The sequence below is a fragment of the Leptinotarsa decemlineata genome, unplaced genomic scaffold, assembly GCF_025532065.1.
Source record: "Leptinotarsa decemlineata unplaced genomic scaffold, Ldec_3_MD MMD2_tig00001064_RagTag_RagTag, whole genome shotgun sequence".
In the NCBI taxonomy this organism is placed as follows: Eukaryota; Metazoa; Arthropoda; class Insecta; order Coleoptera; family Chrysomelidae; genus Leptinotarsa; species Leptinotarsa decemlineata.
This window is the reverse complement of record NW_027412558.1, coordinates 630,804-653,978: the sequence shown is the minus strand read 5'-3', so window position 1 is coordinate 653,978 and position 23,175 is coordinate 630,804. Positions and strand designations below refer to the sequence as shown.

General features: G+C 35.1%; 2 protein-coding genes across 3 annotated transcripts; both read right to left on the bottom strand.

Moving 5' to 3' along the window:
- Positions 1-3,927: 3,927 nt before the first annotated feature.
- On the bottom strand, positions 3,928-11,478 carry LOC111517297 (uncharacterized). Of its 2 annotated transcripts, XM_074175487.1 has the most exons (8): positions 11,349-11,465; positions 10,931-11,077; positions 10,079-10,200; positions 9,136-9,355; positions 6,261-6,379; positions 5,200-5,457; positions 4,676-4,729; positions 3,928-4,164 (listed from the first exon to the last, which is right to left on the bottom strand). In XM_074175487.1, the coding sequence occupies exons 3-8, from the start codon at positions 10,143-10,145 to the stop codon at positions 4,028-4,030; spliced, it is 855 nt and encodes a 284-aa protein (XP_074031588.1). In that variant the 5' UTR covers positions 10,146-10,200; positions 10,931-11,077; positions 11,349-11,465; the 3' UTR covers positions 3,928-4,027. The 2 variants fall into 2 exon arrangements, with proteins under 2 accessions (XP_074031588.1, XP_023029160.2); XM_023173392.2 differs by lacking the exon at positions 10,931-11,077 and having other exon boundaries at positions 11,349-11,478.
- A 549-nt stretch (positions 11,479-12,027) lies between these two features.
- On the bottom strand, positions 12,028-21,845 carry LOC111517296 (uncharacterized). Its single transcript, XM_023173391.2, has 6 exons — positions 21,658-21,845; positions 19,237-19,456; positions 14,837-14,952; positions 12,996-13,253; positions 12,633-12,686; positions 12,028-12,347 (listed from the first exon to the last, which is right to left on the bottom strand). Exons 1-6 carry the CDS (start codon positions 21,716-21,718, stop codon positions 12,190-12,192), a joined length of 867 nt encoding a protein of 288 aa, XP_023029159.2. The 5' UTR covers positions 21,719-21,845; the 3' UTR covers positions 12,028-12,189.
- Positions 21,846-23,175: the final 1,330 nt, after the last annotated feature.

Sequence of the window (23,175 nt, the reverse complement as noted above, 5' to 3'; positions counted from 1 at the left end):
AATTAACACCTGAACACGAGTAAAGTAATAATTTACTAATAGGGTTGTTGATATTGAATTTCCGTATTTATATTTGGGAAGAAAGGAATGAAGAAAGAAGGTAAACTCATCACACATATACTTTTTTCTATTCTGTTTGTACTCGATACATTCGTTAATGAATTGAATCAGATATCTTGACACAAGTGACATCATCTTGGATACGCAGCATGGGTTTTGAAGTAGGGAATCCACTTATACAGCAATTCAATCCATCGCTTCAAAAACACTTCGGAAGCTTCTGATAATTCCTCTTCCATATTCTCTGTTTCAGTATCACTGTGAAAAACAACAATATAAACCAAAAGAAACTTATCAAACGATTGAGAGACAAGGACGTTTTTTATTTGAAAGCCGACAAAGGTAACAGAGTAGTAATTCTAGATAAATCGGACTACTACGAAAGGGTCCAGGAACCCGTTACCAAAGATGATTGCCGAAGTAAAAGACGTCCTCAAGAAATGCGACAACATACTTACCCCTCAACAGAAACGAAAGTTACAAGTTTCCAACCCAAAGGTGTCGAAACTATATTGCCTCCCAAAAATCCACAAACCGGGAAAATCAATGCGCCCCATCGTGTCAGCTATTGGAGCTCCTACCTACCAAACAGCAAAGTGGCTCACTAAGGAATTTGAAACCTTGTCTATTGCGGAACCAAGTTTTAGTATAAAAAACTCTTTAGAGTTCATACAACATACAAAAAACGTGGTTCTGCAAGAAGGTGAGATTTTGGTTTCTTTTGATGTTAGCTCCTTATTTCCTAGCATCCCAATTCCACAGAACTTGCAATACCTCAGGGAATTACCAGAGAAAAATAATTTCAATAATAACGAAATCGATGAATTCGTTCCTCTTCCTAATTTGTGTATGAAACAAAATCGGTTTCAGGTAGAAGGTTGCTTTTATGAACAACAGGAAGGAACGGCCATGGGAAACCCCTTGTCCCCCTACCTGGCAGACCTGTTCATGAGCAGATTCGAAATGGAAACCAAAGAAAAGTCGAAGTATTTTCCTAGGATTTGGCTAAGGTACGTGGATGATATTTTTGCGATATTCAATACCAAAAAATCGAATATTGAGGACTTTGTTTCCATTTTAAATAATAGATGCTCATCAATAAAATTCACGTATGAGGTAGAAAATAAGGGACAACTACCATTTCTTGACGTTTTGGTAATGAGGAGCCAATATGGAGGGTTAGAATACGATATATGTAGAAAAGAAACAAGCACGTACAGGTATATTCCTGACAGTTCACATCACTGTGGACAGCACAAACGTGCTGGGTTGAATTTTTTAGTGCATCGTCTTTTGACTTTCCCTCTAACACATGATAGGTTCACAAAAGAAAGACGTATAATACAGGAAATAGCAGCCACTAACGATTTCTCGAGGGGTATTCTATATGACATAATAAGGAAGAAGAAGTTTAGGTTAAGAATGAACGAAATCTCGACTTTCAGAAAGGACAAAAACCAATAATAAATGCATCTCAGTTCCATACCACCAATATACGAGGAACTTTGGAAAGATTTTCAAGGAACTAGGTATGAAGGTGGTTTTTAAAACAAGTCATACACTACAGAGCCTTTTGGGAAGTCCAAAAGGCAAGGTCGAGAATTCGGAAAAGTCTGGAATTTACGAAATCGAATGTAAGGACTGCGATGCAAAATATTATGGACAGACAAAAAGATCTATTAAAGTGATATATAAGGAACACATAGCACACTTAAAATATGGAAGACCTGAAAAATCAGCTGTCGCCCATCATATTTTGCAACAAAACCATTCCATAGGCTTCAGTTCATCAAGATTAGTTAGACAAGTTAACAACAACAGGCAACTAGATGCCTATGAGAGTGTAGAAATAAGTAAACACAATAATATGAATAACGATGACGGACCTATACCAAAGAGCATACTATATAGCTTGTTAAAATAATGTTGATGGGTTCACTGATCACTACAAAGGACGCATTGCAAAAATTTAGATAGGCAATATTGTGAAATCAATTTTATATAGCTGAAAATTGTTTTATATACAGCTTTAACAGTTAAATATATATTGTAAAATAATAGATAAGGAAAAATTGTAAAATTAATTTAGGTTGGTATACCTGTATGGGTGGTACACCTGGATGGTTTACCTGGAAGGGATATCTATATAGCAGAAATAGGGTTAGTTTGGCGTTAGTTTCTAGTTTTAATCTTCCTCTTTGAAGATGATCACTTGGTGATCGAAACACGTGTTGAGGTGTTAAAAATAACGATTTGGTGTTGGGAAAAAAAAACTCCAGTAAATATAGATGAAAGAGTTGCGATATGAAGTTTCACTCACATAGAACCCTGATTTCCTCAAGGGCGGACTTCGAAGTTTGGGAATAAGACATTTGTCTAATAATAATGAATAATTTTGAAAACAAATGGTAATTTCTGTCATTCTTGGGGGGCTTGCATATCTCCTTGTATAAAATATAAATGATATGGTTTTCAAAACAACAACAGAACGATATTAGTGATTTTAGGTAATTTCTTTGAATCAAACACAAAACATTTCGTCATTCACGAGGCATTTCCTGATCACGCGTATCTTGTTCCAGCTAAATGCGAAGTATTCTGATTTACAAGCTCGTGGGTCAATGATATCGTCCAAAAACTTGTATAAAACTAGTATACCGTTGGAGTCGATGTGCATAGTTTAAATTTTAATGAGAACCTTTGTCAGTACCCACCTTCTAATCGTGTTTAACGCTAATTTCTGGTGACGTGAGTCGTTGAAAGGTCGAGTTCTTGTTCAATTGCCATTATGGGGTAACGCTCGAATATTAATTTGTTGTGAAGACGACCGTTTACCACGGTTCTAGCTAATTGTTTAATTTACAGAAAACTTGATCATTCTCATAGCCATTCGATTACATGCTAGTCATGTAATAAGGACATTTAGTCGAGTCTTGAGCGGTTTATATACTAAACTAGTTTCTACTGAGAATAATATGATTTATGTTCAATATTTGCCTCGAATATTATCATCTAGTTTCTGAAAACGTGATCTGGATAACAATAGATCAATAAGCATTATTTCTAGTATTTCAAAACTATTTTAGCTGAATATGAAAAACCAGCTGTGTGCTTTCTTCGATAAATATAATCTGCAGCATGGTTTCGTTAAAAAGCAAAGCACAGACTCTGCTCTCTGTGAATTCCAGAGCCATGTAACGAAACAACTGTACAACAACTTTGTGATGGACCTATTTCTGGACTTCTCAAGCGCTTTCGACTACGTCGATCATAAACTACTTATTTCTAAGTTATCGAGATATCAGAGGAGTAGCCCTGCACTATTATTGGAACACACATGCAGACCGGTTTCGGGCTGTTTGGCCACTCGTCAGTGCAAAGTAGTGTCTATCAACATAAAGTCAATGATTTCTGATAATTGAAAATCGAATTCTTTTCAGAGTATCATTCCTCGAACTAAGCTGAAGCGGACGACAAACAACGTGTTTGTCATCGCTCCGTCTGTCTGTGATGGAGGCAACCAACCGCATACAAGAAATTTGCCCAATTCCTTGTATAAGGATGAAAACTCCACAAAATGGAGACTAGCTGTGAAGTCAACTTTTGACTTCAACACGATTTGTAATTTTTTTAAGTATAAATTCAAATTACACCAAAAAATCTGAGTTCAAAGTCAGATTTTTATAAAAATTTCATTTGAATTTAATATTTATTGCGGAACTGAAGTCAAAATTCAGAATATTATCGTTGAATTCTGACTTCAATTCGGAATTTCGTTGAATTGGGATATTACACTGGGATTTTTTTCGAATTCAGATTTCCCATATCTGAACCTTTCATGAATATTCTTCAGTACAACAAAAAATCAAATGTTGACAGGTTTATTGAAGTAAAAATATAGACACAATCACATCACAATGTTTTTAAAATAAAAGTTATCAGTTAGCAATAACGTCATTATTTTTCATTAAATATTCCGGCATGTGAGTAGTGGTGGCATAATACATTCACATTTGGCTTGTTTAATGGTTCCATTCAACTTGATTTCTGTGTACAATCCTTCACTTAGTTGTAATTTGGTCTTGCCGAATTCACAAATGAAATCTGAAATGAAACCGTCACACCATTAGTCTTATTTAGTTTGTCGTTCTGATATTTTTGAAAATAAAATCACATTGATATCATTGATACTTGTATTTCCAATTACACAGTTTTTTCAACAGTATTGCAAGAAAATATAAAAACTATGAAGTTGAGGTTTGTTCAAAAAATGAAGTGGCAAACAATGTGTGATCTGCTTTGACCATTGAAATTCTTCAGGAAAATGTTTAAGATTATCCACAATATCTGGACTCTCAAATTTTCAATAATTTTCATCCTTCTCGTTTATCTTCCTCAGATATATTAGATTGATATAATAATATGCAGCTTGTTATTTTTGTTTTACAATTTTGGAAACCTTGGTATCACTATTTCAGATACATATGTGAAGTTTTTTTCATATGTTGGTTCATTATTTCATGAAATTTTGGTTGTTGAGAGCTTATCAATGAAAAAATGTTTGCCGAATTCCTAAAAATACCAAATTTTCTGTAATTTACAGTAGATTTATTACCTGGATCGTTGTTCACTTCAGGATTCAGGGTGATAACTTCATCAGATACCTTTTCTGAAATAAAATTATAATATTAGAAAGTCGTTCTTATGTATCTGTCGAAAACTTTCAGCAGGGCCAAAAAATGTTTCATTATTCTTGATTATGGTGTCAGTTTGTTGAAGCTATTTACTTATTCCACAGTTTCTCTCTGAATACTAGACAATTTGGGGAGATCCAGAGGAGATAATAATAAAAAACAATGCTACAAATCAATAAAATACACAAAGTCAAGAGAGGCGTGCTTCATCATGGAACTACCAAGATATCACACATAAAATGACAGATGACAATCATCAGATGTCATACCAACTATCGAATGACAGATGACAACTATCAGATGACACGTACGTACTGTCAAATGACAGATGACAACTATCGGACGATAAATAGCAACTATGAGGCGACAGAGAGCAGAACTATGGCTAGTTTTCGATGATTACAGTTAGGAATTGTCAGTTGATCGTTCTATCATTTGCACTTACGACAAATCCAACCGAGTGGACAGCAAATCGGGTTGTCATCAGTCGTTTCGTAATAGGGAGCACATTTTTGCTGGACTTTATCTGCGTCGTTGATTTCTACAGCGCAAGACATCCTCTGGCAATCCGGTTCGCTGTATTCGCTTTTGAAATTTTTCGTGCAAATGCATGTCAGGCATGTTAGCTTTGGACGGAATTTCTCTCCTATTCTATATGTGACTCCGTCCACCTCGCATCCCTCGGGTTCTTTATGAAAAGCAGCTGAAAAATTGCATATCTGAGAGATATCTTTATACACTAAGTCGGATTTTTGAAAGTTTGCTAGAAGCGGTGCAGTATTTCCAAGCTATAGCTCAGGGCCCCAACTTTATTGGGGGATTCCCAAAACATTCGTCAAAGCGAGTAATTTCAAGAACTACACAAACAAATTAAAATACAACTCAATCTGATATCTTTGGCGGATAGACGCCAAATAGCTGATATTGAGTTCTTATATAAAGAAATAAATAATTGTTTTTGATTAATGTACCTCTGTATACAGGGTGATTCAAAAGTACTTTGACAAACTTCAGGAGGTGATTCCTCACATTATTCTAATATGAATTGTCCAAATAAATAAATGTCCGGAAACGCTTCGTTTCCAAGATACAGGATGTTGAAGTTTTATTTTTATTTTCGTTTTTTTCAAATAACTTTTGAAATACTGAACTTAATTAAACGAAACTTGGTAATAGGAGGTTTTTGAGGTGTCGAATTCGAACCTGATGTTCTTATTGCTCTTACTCGTAGGGGGCGCCACCTACACGTCTTCTTCTTTTTTAAAGATTCATAACTTTTTTGGGCGTACTTCTAACAAATTTTTCAGTAAAAAAATCGATTCCTCTATCATATCTACGTAAATAAGCTACCCTTGTTACTAGTCGCTGTAAGCAACCGTTTTCTAAATATTTGGACTTGGAAACTTCAAGTCGATTATTTGATAATCGATGCATGTTGAAGTTATTATGAATATTTTGCATTTTTCACAACAATGCTTTGAACAATCTAATGTAAGATGTACTTACGGCAAGTTTGAGAAACAGCACAGCATTTATTTACTTCATATTTGTTGTAACAACCAGGTTTCAGGAAAACTCCTTTCCACTGCGGACAATCTTTTATACTGCAACGAAATTTGCCGCCCCTGAAAATGACAAATTTACGTTATTTCACTACTATCATTTCTGGTATTAAAGAAACATCTCGAAAATTACGAAATGAATCTGTATCTGTAGAGTAGGGAGGGTGAGTGATCTGGAGTAAATTCCAGATCCTGAGCCTTCTTTGGTTTTTGAGCTGTCTGTATATCGAGTGGTCCAACGAAAAGTATGCACTTTGCTTTTCTCCCTTTTTTTGTAACTTAACGCAAAAATGCTCGGACAGGTCAATTTTGTACTTGTATTGTATTGATGATCCCCACCACGTTCAACACGTGCTTTTCTGATGAGAGTAAATTTTTTTTAATGGAGCTGTGAATAGGCATAATTGCCGTTACTGGGATGACAGTAACCCACACTTATTCCGAGAGGTCCATACCCAGTACCCTTAAAAAATCAATGTCTGGTGTGGCATACTAGGTAGTCATATCGTAGGGCCACTTTTTATTCCTGGGAATTTAACTGGTGAGGTCTACCTGAACATGCTTGAAGATACAATTGATCCTCTCATAACAGAAATAATTGAAAATGACCAAAATCATAATGATGATCGGCTTCATTTCCAGCAAGATGGAGCACCTCCTCACTATGTTGCTCCGGTAAGAGAGTTTTTAGATGACCGGTTTCCTGGACGGTGGATTGGAAGGAGAGGCCCCATCGAATGGCATGCCAGGTCACCTGAATTATCGCCTTTAGACTTTTTCCTTTGGGAACACTTGAAAAATAAATGTTTTGCTACGCAGCCCGAGTCCATAGAAGATCTTCGCCAACGAATTACAGCAGAGTGCTGTAGTGCAAAATATGTCCCCCTCAAAAGCAAAATTGACCTGTTCGAGCATTTTTGCGTTAAGTTACAAAAAAAGGAGAAAAGCAAGGTGCATACTTTTCGTTGGACCACTCTGTATGTAATGTTCACTGTCTGGCTACATGCTAGTTTAAATCTCAAATTGTTTAAATTTAAAATTTTTTACATAATTTTTCCATATTTCATTGTGCTAGTGTTATTATAACACTCATAGATATGTATATTAGGTTTCCTATTTCAATAAAGATTATTATTATTATTATTATTATTATTATTATTATTATTATTATTATTATCATCTGACCTGAAAGACCATTAACCATACAAACCAATCAGCTTCGTTAAGAAACTGGGTTTAACCTAACCTAACCTAACCCTGTAAAGCGCCATGTCTGTCGGTTAGCCGTTTTTTGTTAAATAATAGGATTCATATCCTGAAATTGGCTAATATGGGGTTTTCAATATGGTTTATCTGGGGCCGTCGCCATGGGGATGGGGGGAGGGCCTCCCGTCCTGCTTTTTCGACGTGGAAAAAAGTTGGGAAATTTTGGGCCATGAAGATAGAAAAAAATAATAAAAAAATGAATAAAAATTTTAAAAAAATAAAAGAAAGAGAAGAGAAAAGAAGTGGTAATAAGAAAAGGGAAAGAACCAGGAGAAGGTTGGGATTTCCCAACATGCATAACTTGAAGAGAATTCTGAGTTGTTTGAAATCTTCAAAAAAGTTTAATTTCTCCCAAGTAAGAGAACAGTCCTGAACAGTCCACAAATTTTGAAGTGACAATTTTACAAAATTCCCAACTTTTCGCTGTTTTGCCCGAAATTTCGGGCAAGTGTTGTTTCCTTTCATTTGTATTGAATATTCCTAATACATGGTGAATGGAAACATGGTAGATATGGTGGATGACCAAGGACCTTGGTCCAAAGTTGAATAATTCCCATTATTATTTTCATAATCACCAAAATTTATTTATTTTTTTGTGCATACCCTAACGGGCATAAGCATTCAGCCAATCTTTGGATAGCTAAGTAAGAAAATTAATATATTATAGTAGTAACTAATTCCTCGGCTTTCATTTCTTCGAAAGTTGGGAAATTTTGCTGGAGGAGCTGGGAAAATTTAGATTCCCTAGTTTTTCTTTTCGCTACGGCCCTGGTTTTATCGAATGAAAAATAATGGCGTCTTTCCAACACTTCCCGTTATACAGAAAGTTGGTACCATTTTGTACTCTATACAATGATGCCGTTTCTTTCTCCCAAATTTTAATTTTTGAGTCTCTTTTCAGCTTATTACTATATTTTGTTGTTGAGCGTTTTTCGGTAAATTTTCCTCTACGAACTCAAATCGAATAAGAATGCAGCCGAAACACTCCGCAAATTAAAGAGGTATTTGTCAATGATAGTGTTAATGAACGTACTGCTCGAAGTTTGTTTGAAAAATTTCGTTTCGGAGATTTTAGGCTCGACGATAGCCACTAAGCTCGAAAAGTGGATTTCCCACGATTTGAAAGATCAACAGAAACTGTCGATTTCGAGATCTTTTCTTTGCTTTTGCACAATCAAAACGATCCTTTTTTGGATCGGAACGTCAAATATGATGAAAAGTGGATCCTCTACGACGACAGGAGACGCAGACGCTACCCAAAGGCATGTCAACTTTGCTGTGTCCTAAAACTAATTTAGAATTTGTGCCTTACAGGGCTTTTTATCAATAAACATAAATGACAATTTTTTAAAATTCGAAGTTGATTTGTGAGTGTTAAGACTAATATATTTTTGTTTGTTGGTCTATCAGTTGTGAATCTTCATTGAAATATATCAAAACACCAGCAAACAGTATTAACTTTCCAGAAACCTGTAATCCTGAAATGGAATTTGTATAAGGACGTTAAAAAAGACTCATCGACACAATACTTTTTTGAAATATTTTCAACTTACGGAAACAGGCAGAGGCACATCACATTACATTTTTCGTAAGTGAAGTCTATAGCGAAACCATCTGCCATTGAGTAAGTGATCCCTTTGAAAACGCATTGTCTGTCGTTGCCTGAAAAATTGCATTCGTACTTGATCGGACAGATGGAGTTGTTTTTCTTCACCGCTTGACAGCCGATGTCTTCGTACATGTTGATGCCCAGTTCGTCGCAAATTGGATCTTCTGAAAAATAAATGGACATTCCCAAAAATTGTTGAAACTCCTTTCACGCATGCGCCATCTATGAGAGGAACAGAAAACTTAATTTACGAGTATCAAAGCTGAACGTTCATGAAAATGTTTTGTTGAATTTGCAAAATATACTATAACAATTTTCAATTGAAGGTGATTCATTAGCAACGTCGCACTTGAAGTGACCGTCGAGTAATCTATGATAATGTATTTGAAAAACAAGTATAGGCCAACTCTAACTTATATTTTAAAGTTAATAAATATAACAGTCTATTTAATGAATATAATAAAATATATTTAATAAATACAAAACAAAATCAGCTTCACAAGAAACAGAACACACTACGCCTATGCAGATAAGGACGCTTGATCGATATGCAGAAGCTATCTCGTTACGGGGGGCAAATTTTATGGAATCATCTTACTTTTCAATTATTTACAATGGCGATACATAGACAATAAAAATGACCCCGGTAAGGATTTAACATTGTTGTTGTTAGCTCTCAGTTCAATTTGTGTATGAGTTACCTTCAATTGAAAATTGTTATAGTATAGTAAACGTCTGACGCCCTGTATATCAACCCCTGTGATGGAGCACTATGAGATGTCAGCTGTAGATCGAAATAACGAACTACCAACTTCAAAAAATTCAGCAAAATTATCCGAAAGCTACTTTTATTGAGGTTTTATCAAGTGATTTTTGCAATTTCTTACCTAGATGTGCGGAGATGATACCAGATAATAAACTCACAATGAGGAACATAGTAGCCAGCATTTCCATATTTTAAGTTCAGTGTTGAATCCTTGTATAAGTGTGAATATTTTGCTTGAACTACCTACAAAGTAAACACCATTATCATTTTGAACAACAATTTTTATTTCAAAGAATTTTGATTGAAAACTCAATAATTGATGAGTTCATATCTATTGATTTGAACTTTTTGAGAATATTCCATTAGTAACAGTGACATCTGGTTTTTGACATTAGGCATTTTCAATAGTATATGAGTAATTTACTATTTAAAAATCTGTTTCGAAGAAAAAGAAAATGCCTAATGTCAAAAACCAACTGTCACAATGAAAGTAACAGTAACAATTGATTTTAAAAGATCAGGTTTTCTTAAGAGTTTCCTTCGTTTTAATGTCATGTTTTTTCAGCTTATTACTATATGATTTCATTAACCGAAACAGCCCGAAAACCTAAATAGGCATTTGACAATGATAGTGTTGATAATCTAATCAACAAGTTCAAAAACATTAAAAATAGAGATAAAGGTCCTAAAAATATGAGCGATCGCTCATTTGATTCTAAATCACCTCTAGAAAAATGTTTTTGAAGGATTTTGGTACAGGTAAAAAATTGCAATTGTTATTAACAAAATAAGATTAAAAAAGAATGGTATTTAGTTTTTCGTTATCAGCTATTTTCAAAAAGTCGGTGTGCTCTTGGTTCGTTAAAATCTCTATTTTCTGATGGTTATACATTACTAGAGCAAATGTGAATGTTCTCAGAAAATGCAAAAAATCGAAAAAACTTGTAGTTTTGCCGAGATAAACCATATTTACCCTTAAAAACTCACCCCCCCCCACTTCACGAACTCAGATCGCCGTAATTTATTTCATTTTTATCATATTCCCCTCCTTTTGTAATTGGTTACATCCTACTGTTTTTTTTTCTTTTTGGTTTCAAAAATTATCGATCCTGCTCCATCACTGAAATATTACAGTTTGAACTCATAAAAACGGACAAAACTTGAGAAGCAACCTTATACTTATTGAAAAGCAAAATCAATTCTTATTTTAAAATCTAGAAAACTTTTCATTTCCTTTCGTTTCTATGTGTTGATTACAGCTAACCTTACTATAGACTTATCCAGTATCAAAATCTAGTGTATAGAAATCAAAAAATACTTTTAATGAAACTCATCTGCAAATTTAGCGGTGCCAAAAAATTAAGAAAATTCTCATTAATTACTTTACTTACCTACAGTGTTGATACTGTTGAGTAACGTTAAATAAAATCAATCAACATGTACTTATTTAAAATCAAAACTATTTGTGAAATCGGGTGAAACATATTTGACACACTCTTAAAAACTGTAAGATAGTAAATTTTTTGTTCCAGGCAAAAGAAAAGGTGTTTTCCATGGGCGTATCCTACGGCTATTATTGGGATTCCATCCAGGAAAATATGGCGAATGTACATTATAATTTCCTGTTACACGATTGGGCGATATCTTTCATCGTATTGAAAATCATGGAGAAAACGAAAACGACACAGGTATCAATGAAATAATATAAAAAACCGTCACAAATATAAAATGGTTTGGCATGAAAACGTTGCAATTCGTCCTAGGAATCACATGTGAAAAGGCAAGACCTCGTTAACCCTTTGCTCGCTCGATATTCCTCAAACAGATGTTAACTGTAATATGTGATTATAATTATTATAATCTAAAACATCGTAGCAAGGTTGAGGTCTCCTCGTTTTTCTATAGAGAACTGTTCGATTTGTACCGCTTGATTCCACTGAGAGCGGTATTACGAACGCCGAGCGTTGTGGAATAAACTTTCCGGGAAAGCATTTCAGAATGGATATAATACAGCGATTGTAATACAATTATTATAAGGATTTCTCGGCAGTACTTGAGCAGAAATAAAAATTACCCAATATTGTAATTATATTGAAGGACAAACAAGTTATTTACAAAATGAAAAAGATATAAAATAATTCTTTTCCAGCAAAAGCAGAGCAGAAGCAGTGCCAATATGGCTCAATGCGTCAGGAAAACATCAATTTTTCTTCTTCTTCTTCTTCTTCTTCGTCATTCAGTAGCTGCAGCTGCCTCAACTTTTCTGCATGTTAACCAGGGGGGTAGAATACACTCACATTTAGCCTCATTGATGGTTCCATAGTAATCGACTTTGGTGAATAATCCTTCACCCAGCTGCAGAGTTTTCTCGCCGAATTTACACGTCAAATCTGTGGAAGATAACGGTTTATTCATCAATTATGCAAACCGCCTTCTAAAATTTCAATATTCAAATTTTCGAAGTATTTACATAAAAAAATAATTTATGAAAGTCATATATAACTTGAATATTCGGTAAAAATAGATATTCGAAGGGGCATTCACCCACTGTTTGGTTAACTACCTGCCCACATTTGAGATAGTTCTTTAAAAATTCATAAAGAATAGTTTATATTCAAGAGTTTCGAGATAATATCAGTGGTGGTTTTTACTAAACAAAATAATTTATGTCTTACCTGGATTTTTCTCTACCTTGGGATTGACGACAGTGATCTTGTCTGTTGGTGTTGCTGAAAAAAACATTTTACTCAGAATCAACTGTTTCGAGAATAAAATTAATTTTCAAAGTAGAATTTTTTCTGCCAAGTTTTTTTTTAAGGATAATTGAAAATAATCGGAATAAATGAAACCTCAAAAGTCATACGAAAAGTACATTCAAACGCTAGGAATCGCACTATATGAGGTAAGACCTCGTTAATCCTTAGCTTGCTCAAGTTTCGACTTGTGAGGTTTGTCGTTCGCAGTGCTTAACGGGAAAACAGCTTTTGAACTGATGATAATAATCATTATTATAAACAAGGGGTCTGATTTATACTCACGACAAATCCAAAGACTGGGACAACAGATAGGGCTGTCATTTGAAGTTCCATAATAGGGCGCGCAGTTACGTTCAATTTTGTCTGAATCACGTATCTGCACCGCGCAGGATTGTCTCCTACAGTAAGGTTCCTCGTATTTTCCAGTGAAGTTTTTGGGACAAATGCATTTCAAGCAGGTATTTTTGGGGTAGAACTTCTCTCCTTCCATGTACTTAGTTCCGTCCACTTCACATTCACCAAAATGCTCTGTTTTTGTTGCTGGAAGGAATAAACAATTAGTAATTCAATCGAAAAATTTGAATCGATAAATAGATATACGCAGCCAGCGCCATCTTTTGGTCAGAGGCTTTAGAATAACTCGTTTATGAGTCGTTTATTAACGACTCATCTCCTTTTATGTAGATGGCGATAGTTGTTCATTGAAGCGATATTTTCACATTAGTTTTGCCTTTGCCCGAAAATCAATTTTTTTGGAAGGATTCAATTCATTGATTGTGTATGGGTTTGTTGACGTATCACAATCAGAGATTGGCATGAAAGTCACTGAATTGAAAACCAACTATTTATCTAACTTGCTGGGAGAAGTAAGTGTTAGTGATTCTCCAGCTTTCTGAAAAACTGTTTTTTTTAAGTTACCAACGAATGTTTTTTGTTCGGATATTTCTCAGATTCCACAAATACTTTCGAATATGAAAAAGGAACTCTGACTTTTCTAAAGACTCTCTGAATCTTTCGAAGTTTATGTGAAAAATATGACATAGCTGCACGCCAGGGCCTGATTTAGGGAAGGTTAGTGGGGCTACCTCGTGGCCCCTACAGGGGAGAGGCCCTCACAATAAATATAAAAAAATATCAAATTTTTGCCCGTTCACTAACTTTTTCGTTCTCCCTACCAAACATTTTTTTGCGTTTTTACTGAGTTTTTGAAAATTTGTAATTCTCTTAGTTGAAAATTCAACTCTTATAAATGTTTTTAAGGGGCCTTCAATCATTTGTTGCCCCAGGGTCTGCAGACTTCCAAATACGTCCCTGAAGCACGCCCCAGATGACCAAATGGAAAAATAAAGAAATTGCTGAGAATGAAGTATGTTGCGATTCTTGATAGTTTAAAACGTATTGGGAAGGTCATAAAGCTTGAAAAGTGGGTGCTCCACGATTTGAACGATCGACAGAAACTGTCACGTTTCATGGTCTGTTCTTCTTTGGTTTTGCGCATCCAGAACGATCCATTTTTGGATCGGAGATGAAAAGTGGATCCTCTAATACAATAGGAGACTCCAGGACACCGATGAGCCATCGAGGGACTTCCCAAAGAAACTTCGTCAATCAGGCCCAGGCAAAACGGCCTTCGACGACTTCGTCGAATCCCCAGCACACAATTTTCATGCTAGACCAAACACATGCATCATATTATGGAAAGTGTAACATATTGAGGACTATCGATAAGATATTTGCAAATCAGAACTCTGACTCCAAACGTTCAACCAGTTTCCTGATGCTCTGGAGATTTCAGATAGAAGAGTATTTCGAATGAATGAGAAATCAGACATCGGTATTGCGATTGTTAGAATCCATGCGATTTTTAGCACACCCATCAGTTTTTTTTAATCACTGATAACAAATTTAGCCTTCAGTTGTCACCCTGAGTGGTTGGATGGCTTATGAATATAATTCATGCGATAGTCGAAGAAAAGAGGGCCAAAGTGGGATCCTTGGAGAACCGCGAGGTAACATCTGTTAACTTGAACCTATATCTATAGATCTTAACAACCTGAACGCGAATTGATTAATATCTTTTAAATCAATTCAGAAGAGGACTATTGAGATCTGATGATACTTACGACAGTTTTGTCCTACTGAACAACATTTATCAACCTCATATTTTCTGTAGCAGCCGGGTTGGATAGGAAGTCCTAGCCATTCTGGACAGTCTAAGACAGCACAGGTGAATTTTTCCCTTGAAATAAAAAAAAAAGGTTATATATTGATGATGAGGTGAAATAAAAGAGATTAATGTTATGAACAAAATTAAAATGTATTTAAGAAATAGTTCATAGCTCAAAGTGGAGGCAATTATTCAGAATCAGAATCAAAACAATGTCGTCTCTACGAAATTCATACATATGTGTAAGTCAGAAAGTAATGGTAATTATACATGTTTCGAGTGGAATGAGCCACCCATCTTCAGTAAAACAAGAAACAGCTACACAGAAATAGGATATAAGACACACTTGGTGATTTTGAGTAGTACTTACAGTATAAAAATCATTAAATTAACTTAGGTTGAACCAACTGAATAATAACGAAGTCATACGAGGTGATTTAACACAAAAATCTTTTTTTTAGCTTATGGTTATGTCGCACATGGTTGGGTAGAGTATTTATGATCAGTAACATTAAAATTTTTGTAAACATTTTCAAGGTGTAAATCGAACTGTCATACAATACACAGTGTTTGATAAAATGGCGTAGACATAAGGTTTATTTTATTTTAATCGAAACATGTCTAGTTGTCATTAATTTCTAACTTACAAATATTTATATATACAGGGCTATTCAAATTCGTTTCTGTACATGGGGATCTCGTAAACGATAAGAGCTAGAGTATCGGTTAAACTGTTTACGTTTAATATCGTTTAATGTCTTAAGAACTAACATCTTGTTGACAAACACTTTGTAACTCTAATGCGTGTTACCATACGATAGATGCAATATATGAAATAGGGAATAAGCTTTTTTCCATTGGCAGGTACTTATTAAACACTAAGTTACAATGTAAATAATACTAAGTTCAGATCATAGATGAGGGAGAGAGTATCTTATAAATATGTATAAATTAAGTTTTTATGTATAAATAAAATTGTCTTAAAAAATTAAAATTGTAAGATAAAATTAAATTAAAATTAAAATAAGATTAAAATTAGAGTTACACTTGTATAGATAAAATTAATATTGTATAAATAAAATTAATGTTGTATAAATAAAGTTGTCAATAGAATTAAAATTTGTATAAATAAAATTATTTCGTCATGAGTTTAGTTAATCATCGTAATATTCTGTCAAGTTATAATAAACCTTGTCGATGAGATGATTTTTTAGGTTTTTCCTGAATATTTCATAACTTTCAGATACTCTTATGGACAAAGGTACCTTGTTGAATATTTTTAAACCATTGTAAATAACAGAATTTTTTATTAAAGTCGAGTTTGGTTTTGTAGTTCTAAGCTGATCAACCTGTCGTGTATCATATGCTATGTTACCTTCAGTATATTTGAACTTGTTTTTGTATATTAGGCTTGCTGTTTCTAGAATGAATATCGACGTCAGGGTTAATATTTTAGTCTTTTTGAATAACGGCCTACAAGATTCTGTCCATTGGGCTTTGCAAATGTATCTAACTGCCCTTTTTTGTATTACAAAGATAGAATCGAATAACTGGGATGTGCATGCTCCCCAGAACGCTATTCCGTATCTCAAATGTGCATCTACCAATGCATAGTATGCACATTTGGCCGCCTGGAATCCCAATTCATTTGAAACCACTCTGAGAGCATAACATCCTGAGGCAATTTTTTTTTTAAGGTTTGTTATGTGGTCCTCAAATTTTAGTCTACCATCTATTTGAAGCCCCAAGAATTTCGTAGATGGGTTATCTTCAATCATGGTTTCCCCTAGAAATAGTTCTGCTAGGGTACACTTGAAAGTGACTACTTTGGTTTTTTTTGTGTTGAATGCTAAAAGATTATCATCACACCACTGTTTTACTGTCTTGAGATCACCCTCCACGTTGCTCTGCAGGGTGTTTATATTCTTTTCATGCCACAGAATTGTGGTGTCGTCGGCAAACATTGTGAACCTTCCCTTGATATTTATGTATGCCAGATCATTTATGTAAAGGAGGAAAAGGATAGGGCCCAAGATTGATCCTTGGGGTACTCCACACTTGATATCTAGTATAGAAGAGTGTGTCGATGTCCTGACAAATTGACTTCTTCCTGCTAGATAAGAGCACATCCAATTATATTCCATGCCTTTAAATCCATAATGATGAAGCTTCTGTAGCAGTATTCCATGATTGACGCAGTCAAAAGCTTTCGACAAATCACAGAATACCGCAACCAGAGCTTCCCCATCATTTATGTTTTTATAGGCCATTTCTAAAAAATTAAAAATCGCATCATTTGTGCCCTTTTTTTGTTGAAAACCAAATTGATGATCACTAATTATTTTGTTGGCCTCTAAAAATTCTATTATTCTATACTTGACTAATTTTTCAATTATTTTGGCCAGGGTAGGAATTAAACAAATTGGTCTCAAATTACTTGGGTCTCTTTGATCTCCTCCTTTGGATAGCGGTATGACTACCGCCGTTTTGAGAAAATGAGGGAAATTTCCTGTTGAAAATGAGTGATTTATAAGAGTGGCTAAGACCTCCAAAGCGTTGCCAGGTAAATTTTCAAAAATTTTTATCGATTGACAGTCTATCCCTGACGTTTTTTTATTTTTGAAACTTCTAATTGTTAGTTTGATCTCCTCAGCATTTGTTACATAGAAGTGAAATGATTCTTCAACCTGAATGTTTTGGAGATATGTTGAGGGATCGCGGGATTGCTCAAGTGGTGCTGTTATCTTTTCTGCTATAGTGCAGTAGTAGTGGTTAATTACGTTGGGATCTAGCTTTATTTCTGTATTTTCTTTGTTTTGTTTGCCTCTCAATTGGTTAACAATCTTCCAGGTTTCTTTTGATTTGTTATCAGCGTCATTGATTCTAGAGAGATAATAGTTATTTTTTGCTCTTCTGATAATAGTCCTATATAGTTTTCGGTAGTTGTTATAATAGTCCTCAAAAAAAACGTTGTTCAAATATTTTCTGATGTAATGGAGGGTGCGCATATTTTTAGCAGAAACTCTAATTCCTTTTGTGGTCCAGGGTTTCCTTTTTTTAATTTTAATTTTTTGTTTAGGGAAACATGTTTCGAAAAGGCTGGTCATGTTTGAATAAAAACTTTGGAATGGATCTGCTGCTGATAAGGTATTATTCCAGTCAAAATTTGCACAAAAAGTATTGAATTTTTGAAAGTTACCCCTGCTATATATTCGACCAATTTTTTGTTTTGTTTTCTTTCCTTCAATATAAATTTGTACAGTGCAATATATCGTCTCATGGTCAGATAAGTTGTTTGCATTTACATTACATAATATTTTAGTTTCGTCGAAAGTAGTGCAAAAGTAATCTATTAAGGTTGAAGAATACTGTGAAATTCTGGTCGGCGCGTTTACATGCATCACAAGATTAAAATTTATAAGTAGGTTATTAAGCCTCTGTGGCAAAGTTGCGTACTTTAGAGACCTATTCAATGATGTAAAAAAATCGAATATAGCTCTTTTAGTACTGGAGATATGCAGAAAAAACAAAAAAATCCCAAATTATTTTTATGTCTATATCTTCTTTATTCGCAGACATATTGAAAATCTGTCCACATTTTGCTATTGGTACTTGATATGGGCTCTCAGAATATATCCATGAATCTTTTATACAGGGTGTCATCTGACTTGGGCCACCTCCTTCTTTGAATTTTCAAATACGGACCTGTATTTTTTGTTGTAGTTTTTGGATCTTAGACGTTCACTTCATACTGAGCAATTGAATTTCATTTTATATTTCGGGATGTTTTGGTAATATTTAATTATAATTGGGTGAATTATTCCCTTTTAAATTAAGGCCCTGGAAATTGGTTGACTGAGTGAAATAAAAGCACAATAGCAAATTTCACGTCTCCCTATGTACCGTAGAGTTTTTAGAGAGTTTTTTTTTTCATTTTTAGGTACCTATTCATATTTTTTCATATTTCCATTGCTCTGAGCGTTTTCTACAATGAACGAGGTCTTACCTTTTAACGTGTGATTCCTAACACGGTTCTTATTATAAAAACGGTTTCGAACTTATTGAACGAATGTTGAAAAATAAATAAATTTTTTTCCAGACTTTTTTGTGTTTTCTTAGTTGTGCCGGGTACATCTAGGACAATCCAGAAGCCCTGCTATTTTAGCGTTATTGCAAATCTGAATAATTTAAAAATATTTCTACCGTCTTCGCAAAACACGTCTGTTATTGCGAATACCGTAGCTGCCTCAACAAAATTTATAAATAAACGTGAGCTTGTTTACATTAATAATGACCCGAAAACAAATGAAGCGTACAAGCACCGTGCAAAGTACATTCAGGATAAAATTAACTCACGGAATTCGACAGAAGCATCCTACATTGCAGGTATCGTAGGTGACGTCATTGTCGAGATGTTCTCCTACAGATAAGCTGCGACCTTTGAACATGCAGGAGTTATCCTTGGCATCAAAATGGCAGTCGTACTTGACTGGGCATTTGCGACCTTCTTTCATCACCGGCTTGCAGCTGATATCCTCGTACAGGATGGTACCCAGTTTGTCGCAGTCTTCATCACCTGCAAAATAGATAATTGTAAATGCTGAATAACAGAAGCGCAGAACGGCCACATTTTATTATTTTTTTTTTTTGAAATAACGACTTTGAAACTCAAAATTCATACTTTAATCCCAAAATTTCGAGTTTAAAGTCGTAATTTCGAGTGAGGGCGATGTCGCCATCTATGGGATACTCAGAGAACTTAATCATGGAATATCAAAATATTTAGTATGTACTGAATAGACAGTACGTTTCATTTTCAATTACTCGCAAGTCATGTCCAGGAGGAACACCCCGAAATGGCTCATCATTGGCTTCAAATTGGGTCTTCAAATAAGGAATCACACTTCTTCTGATATATCAGAATCAATCTCCTATTATCTCTAATAGAAAATCGACATGGTCAAAATCATCAATATTTTTGTTCAAACTTATCTTTGGTGATATTGACTGTCCAGAGCATGAAGTAATATTGGTTTTGAGACTGAGCAAAAAGACTCCTGGGAATTTTGCTTGTTAACATATCCATTCAACCAGAAATGAGCCTAGTCGCTGAACACAGTTTTTCGATAAAAATGTGGATTTTTCTCCAACTTTGCCAGCGCCCATTCACCAAATGTTAGACGTTGTGGGAGGTCGTGTGGCTTCAATTCTTGCAGCAGCTATATCTTATAAGGTTTCACAGCCAAATCCTTTCTCAAAATTTTCCACGTAGTGGAGTTACAGAGGATCAATTGCAGCGAACGGCGACGAATCGACATTTCACGGTCATCACGAACACTGGCAGATACAACCGCAATATTTTCTTCGGTTCTCACTCTACGTTGGCGTTTTAATGTCCAATAATGTAAACTGGGTTCAAAATTCAGTCACAAGCTTCCGAATAGCTCCCTCAGTAGGTCGACGAAACTGCCCATAAATTGGAAGAAGTGCACGATGAACTTTATTCACCGAGAATGAATTTGGATAATAAAATTCAATAATTTGCAAGCGTTGTTCATTCGTAAGTCGATTCATGGTTAAATTATAGACCAAACTGAACAAGTTTGACAATGACACAAGACACGATTCACGCGTGATCTGTCAAAAACAGTGTTGCCAAAAAGAAACGTCAGGAAAACATTCCAAAAATCCATGGACTTCGAACCTGAAGAATTGTGACACTGAAAACCTAGGCCGGGAATCGCAGAATCTTTTAATGTACTTTATCCTAAAAATTACACAGGCATTCGTCAAACTTCAGCGACCTTATTTGCTGACAATGGTGGAAACATCCCAAATTTGAAGAGATACGGTGGTTGGAAGTCTACCAATGTTGCTGAAGGTTATACAGCAGTTCATTTACGAACAAAATTAAAATTGCCAAGACCATTCAAAAAGTATCAGGCGAAAACAATCAATATGAAACGGAAACTTTACCTTCTTGTTCTGACTTCAACAAAAGGCATTTAAATATACCAGGCACTTTAAACAAATTGAATCTCTCCAATATTAGCAATTATCATATACACATTGATATAAATGAGAATCAAAATGTTAGAAAGTTTGTTCTCCGAAGAAATACAATAAGAAAATGTCATTTATTGATTTTTTATTCCAAACGGTTGTCGAAAAATAGTGTACGCAACACAACAGGACTCGCCTATTGACCGTCCTAGAAGTGTATGTACTCGTCCAAAAAAACATGGACTTGCTACGTAAATTACTATTCCATCAAAAATATTCTTGAGCAATGATAAAATACCATGTGTCATGTGTCAGAATAATTTAAGGGTACAAAGACTAAGTTGGTCCTTGGTAATTTCTCTGGAAAATCTTTTTGAGTCTGAAAAACTCAGATTTTCAGCTGTCTTGATTTTCCTTTAAGCTTCTCACTCAAATTTAACCTCATAATCATTTTGTAATATGTATATTTCAAAGTATCAGATCTTCAGTCAATTTACTTATAGTAGACTGTAATAAAAATAGGCTGAGTACATTTTGACACGTCAAGTCCTAACATAGAACCAAAATTTCATTAAAAAAACCTTGTTGAATCTCTAGGAGTAACCTACTACATAATAATTGACATTGTGTGTTCGTAAAAAATTATAAGACGTTTCGAACTTCCGTCTGTCGTCGCCGGTGTTCCTCAAAATAAATCACTCTTTGTACTATGGAAACCTTTCTAATTACTCGTATTTGATCTTCTCATATGGTGACTCATTTGTGTTTGCTTACCTTCACCTGCCTGAATAACGGCCAATGTTAAACTCACGAGAAGAAACGTAGTTCTCAGCATGTTTTACTGGCACAGATCGCACTACTTCTAATATGGTTTCACAATACGATGGTATCTCTACTAACTCGACACTGAACAAAATCAACTAGCAGCCTTTATATGGAATACGTATATAATGCGGGTTTGAGGTCTTGCATAAACTAATATTTGGTTCAGCTAGCAACTCATTTGTTTTGGTACGCAGATATATACAGGGTGGGCAGCCCAATCCGGTAGTTGGTTTAACTTTCATTGTCGATATAGATTATTTGGAAACTAGAATTAAAGAAAGTGGAAATGATGAGGAAATGTACATTTCGTTTTGAAATAATTTTCACAATTGGAGAGCATTCTAATTGACAGAAATCACCAGCTTACAGTCCATCCTTCTGTTTTCTCATTCCTGTTACGTCAGACGAAGTGAAAGAACCTGTCAAATTTTCGAAAAACTTCCCGTGTCTCGTCTTTTTATAGGCAAAATCGTTTTATTGCCAAAGCTATTGTTGACAACCTAATTGGGTTTTCTCCTTATGAACCACAAATATCAATGATAATCGAGGCTCCCAAAGGCGGTCGTTACAAAGTCGAACAAGGTAGGTAGGTCTGTAGTTATTCTGGGACGATCCCCCAGTTCTTTTCCCGAACAAAAGTTTTCTCGTGTGCTTTCCCAGGTCATTTTCCCTTTGTACTCTTTGTGGTTCATCTCGACCTATTGCAGTATCATACATTTTGGAACACCCACAGCTGGTTCGTAGCCCAAATATGGAACTTTTGTTCCGTGTCTAGCACACTGAATTTTCAATATATATCCATTTCCTTCAGATACCTTTCCTTTTCTGATCACTGTGAAAGTAAATTGTATACTCATATATAAACTTTCATGAACATGGTCTGCAGGTTTTTATGCCTGACGTTTCGTCTACTACTGCGGAAGACATTGTCAAAGACGCTGTAACTACGATGTTAGTACATATTCCACTCTGGTTTTATATTATTATGGGGACACCTAATGCATCATAATGTACAAAATAGAAATCGTAATACACAGAAATTTACTCCATCATAACGTCAAACAATAGAAATCGCAATTGATCATATTGTACAAGATAGAAACGTACAGCGGCATAATGTACAGGATCAACGAGGTCTTATCTTTTATCGTGTGAGTAGAGTAGAGTAGTCAGCAGGTATAACAAACACAACAGACAAAAAAGTATAAGCACCTGAAGGCTGACTTTTGACCAACAAGAGGTCAGATGTCAATCGTGCTGAAGTGCCCAGCAGCAAGTTGAGGTCCACTCAGAAATGAGTGGGGAAAGATGGGATGAGAGTCTTGCTTCTGCACACAGAAACAGTGTGGGGGCATGGGGGAGCATCGTGATTAATGCGTTCGGGAGCACCAACTCGAGCATTTTAAACGTTACCTCATCTTTTTGATAAAGTCCTCCGCAGTAGTAGACGAAACGTCAGGCATGAAA

Bases quoted from the DNA above. Each gene is read 5' to 3' on its own strand.
- LOC111517297 (XM_023173392.2), bottom strand. From the start codon at position 10,145: ATGGAAATGCTGGCTACTATGTTCCTCATTGTGAGTTTATTATCTGGT. The intron at 4,730-5,199 runs GTAAGTGCAAAT...ATTTTATTTCAG, and splicing joins TCCACTCGGTTGGATTTGTC to AAAAGGTATCTGATGAAGTT. The intron at 4,165-4,675 runs GTAATAAATCTA...GTTTCATTTCAG, and splicing joins TGAAGTGAACAACGATCCAG to ATTTCATTTGTGAATTCGGC.
- LOC111517296 (XM_023173391.2), bottom strand. From the start codon at position 21,718: ATGCTGAGAACTACGTTTCTTCTCGTGAGTTTAACATTGGCCGTTATT. The intron at 14,953-19,236 runs GTGAGTTAATTT...TTTTATTTCAAG, and splicing joins GGATGCTTCTGTCGAATTCC to GGAAAAATTCACCTGTGCTG. The intron at 13,254-14,836 runs GTAAGTATCATC...TATTCCTTCCAG, and splicing joins TTCAGTAGGACAAAACTGTC to CAACAAAAACAGAGCATTTT.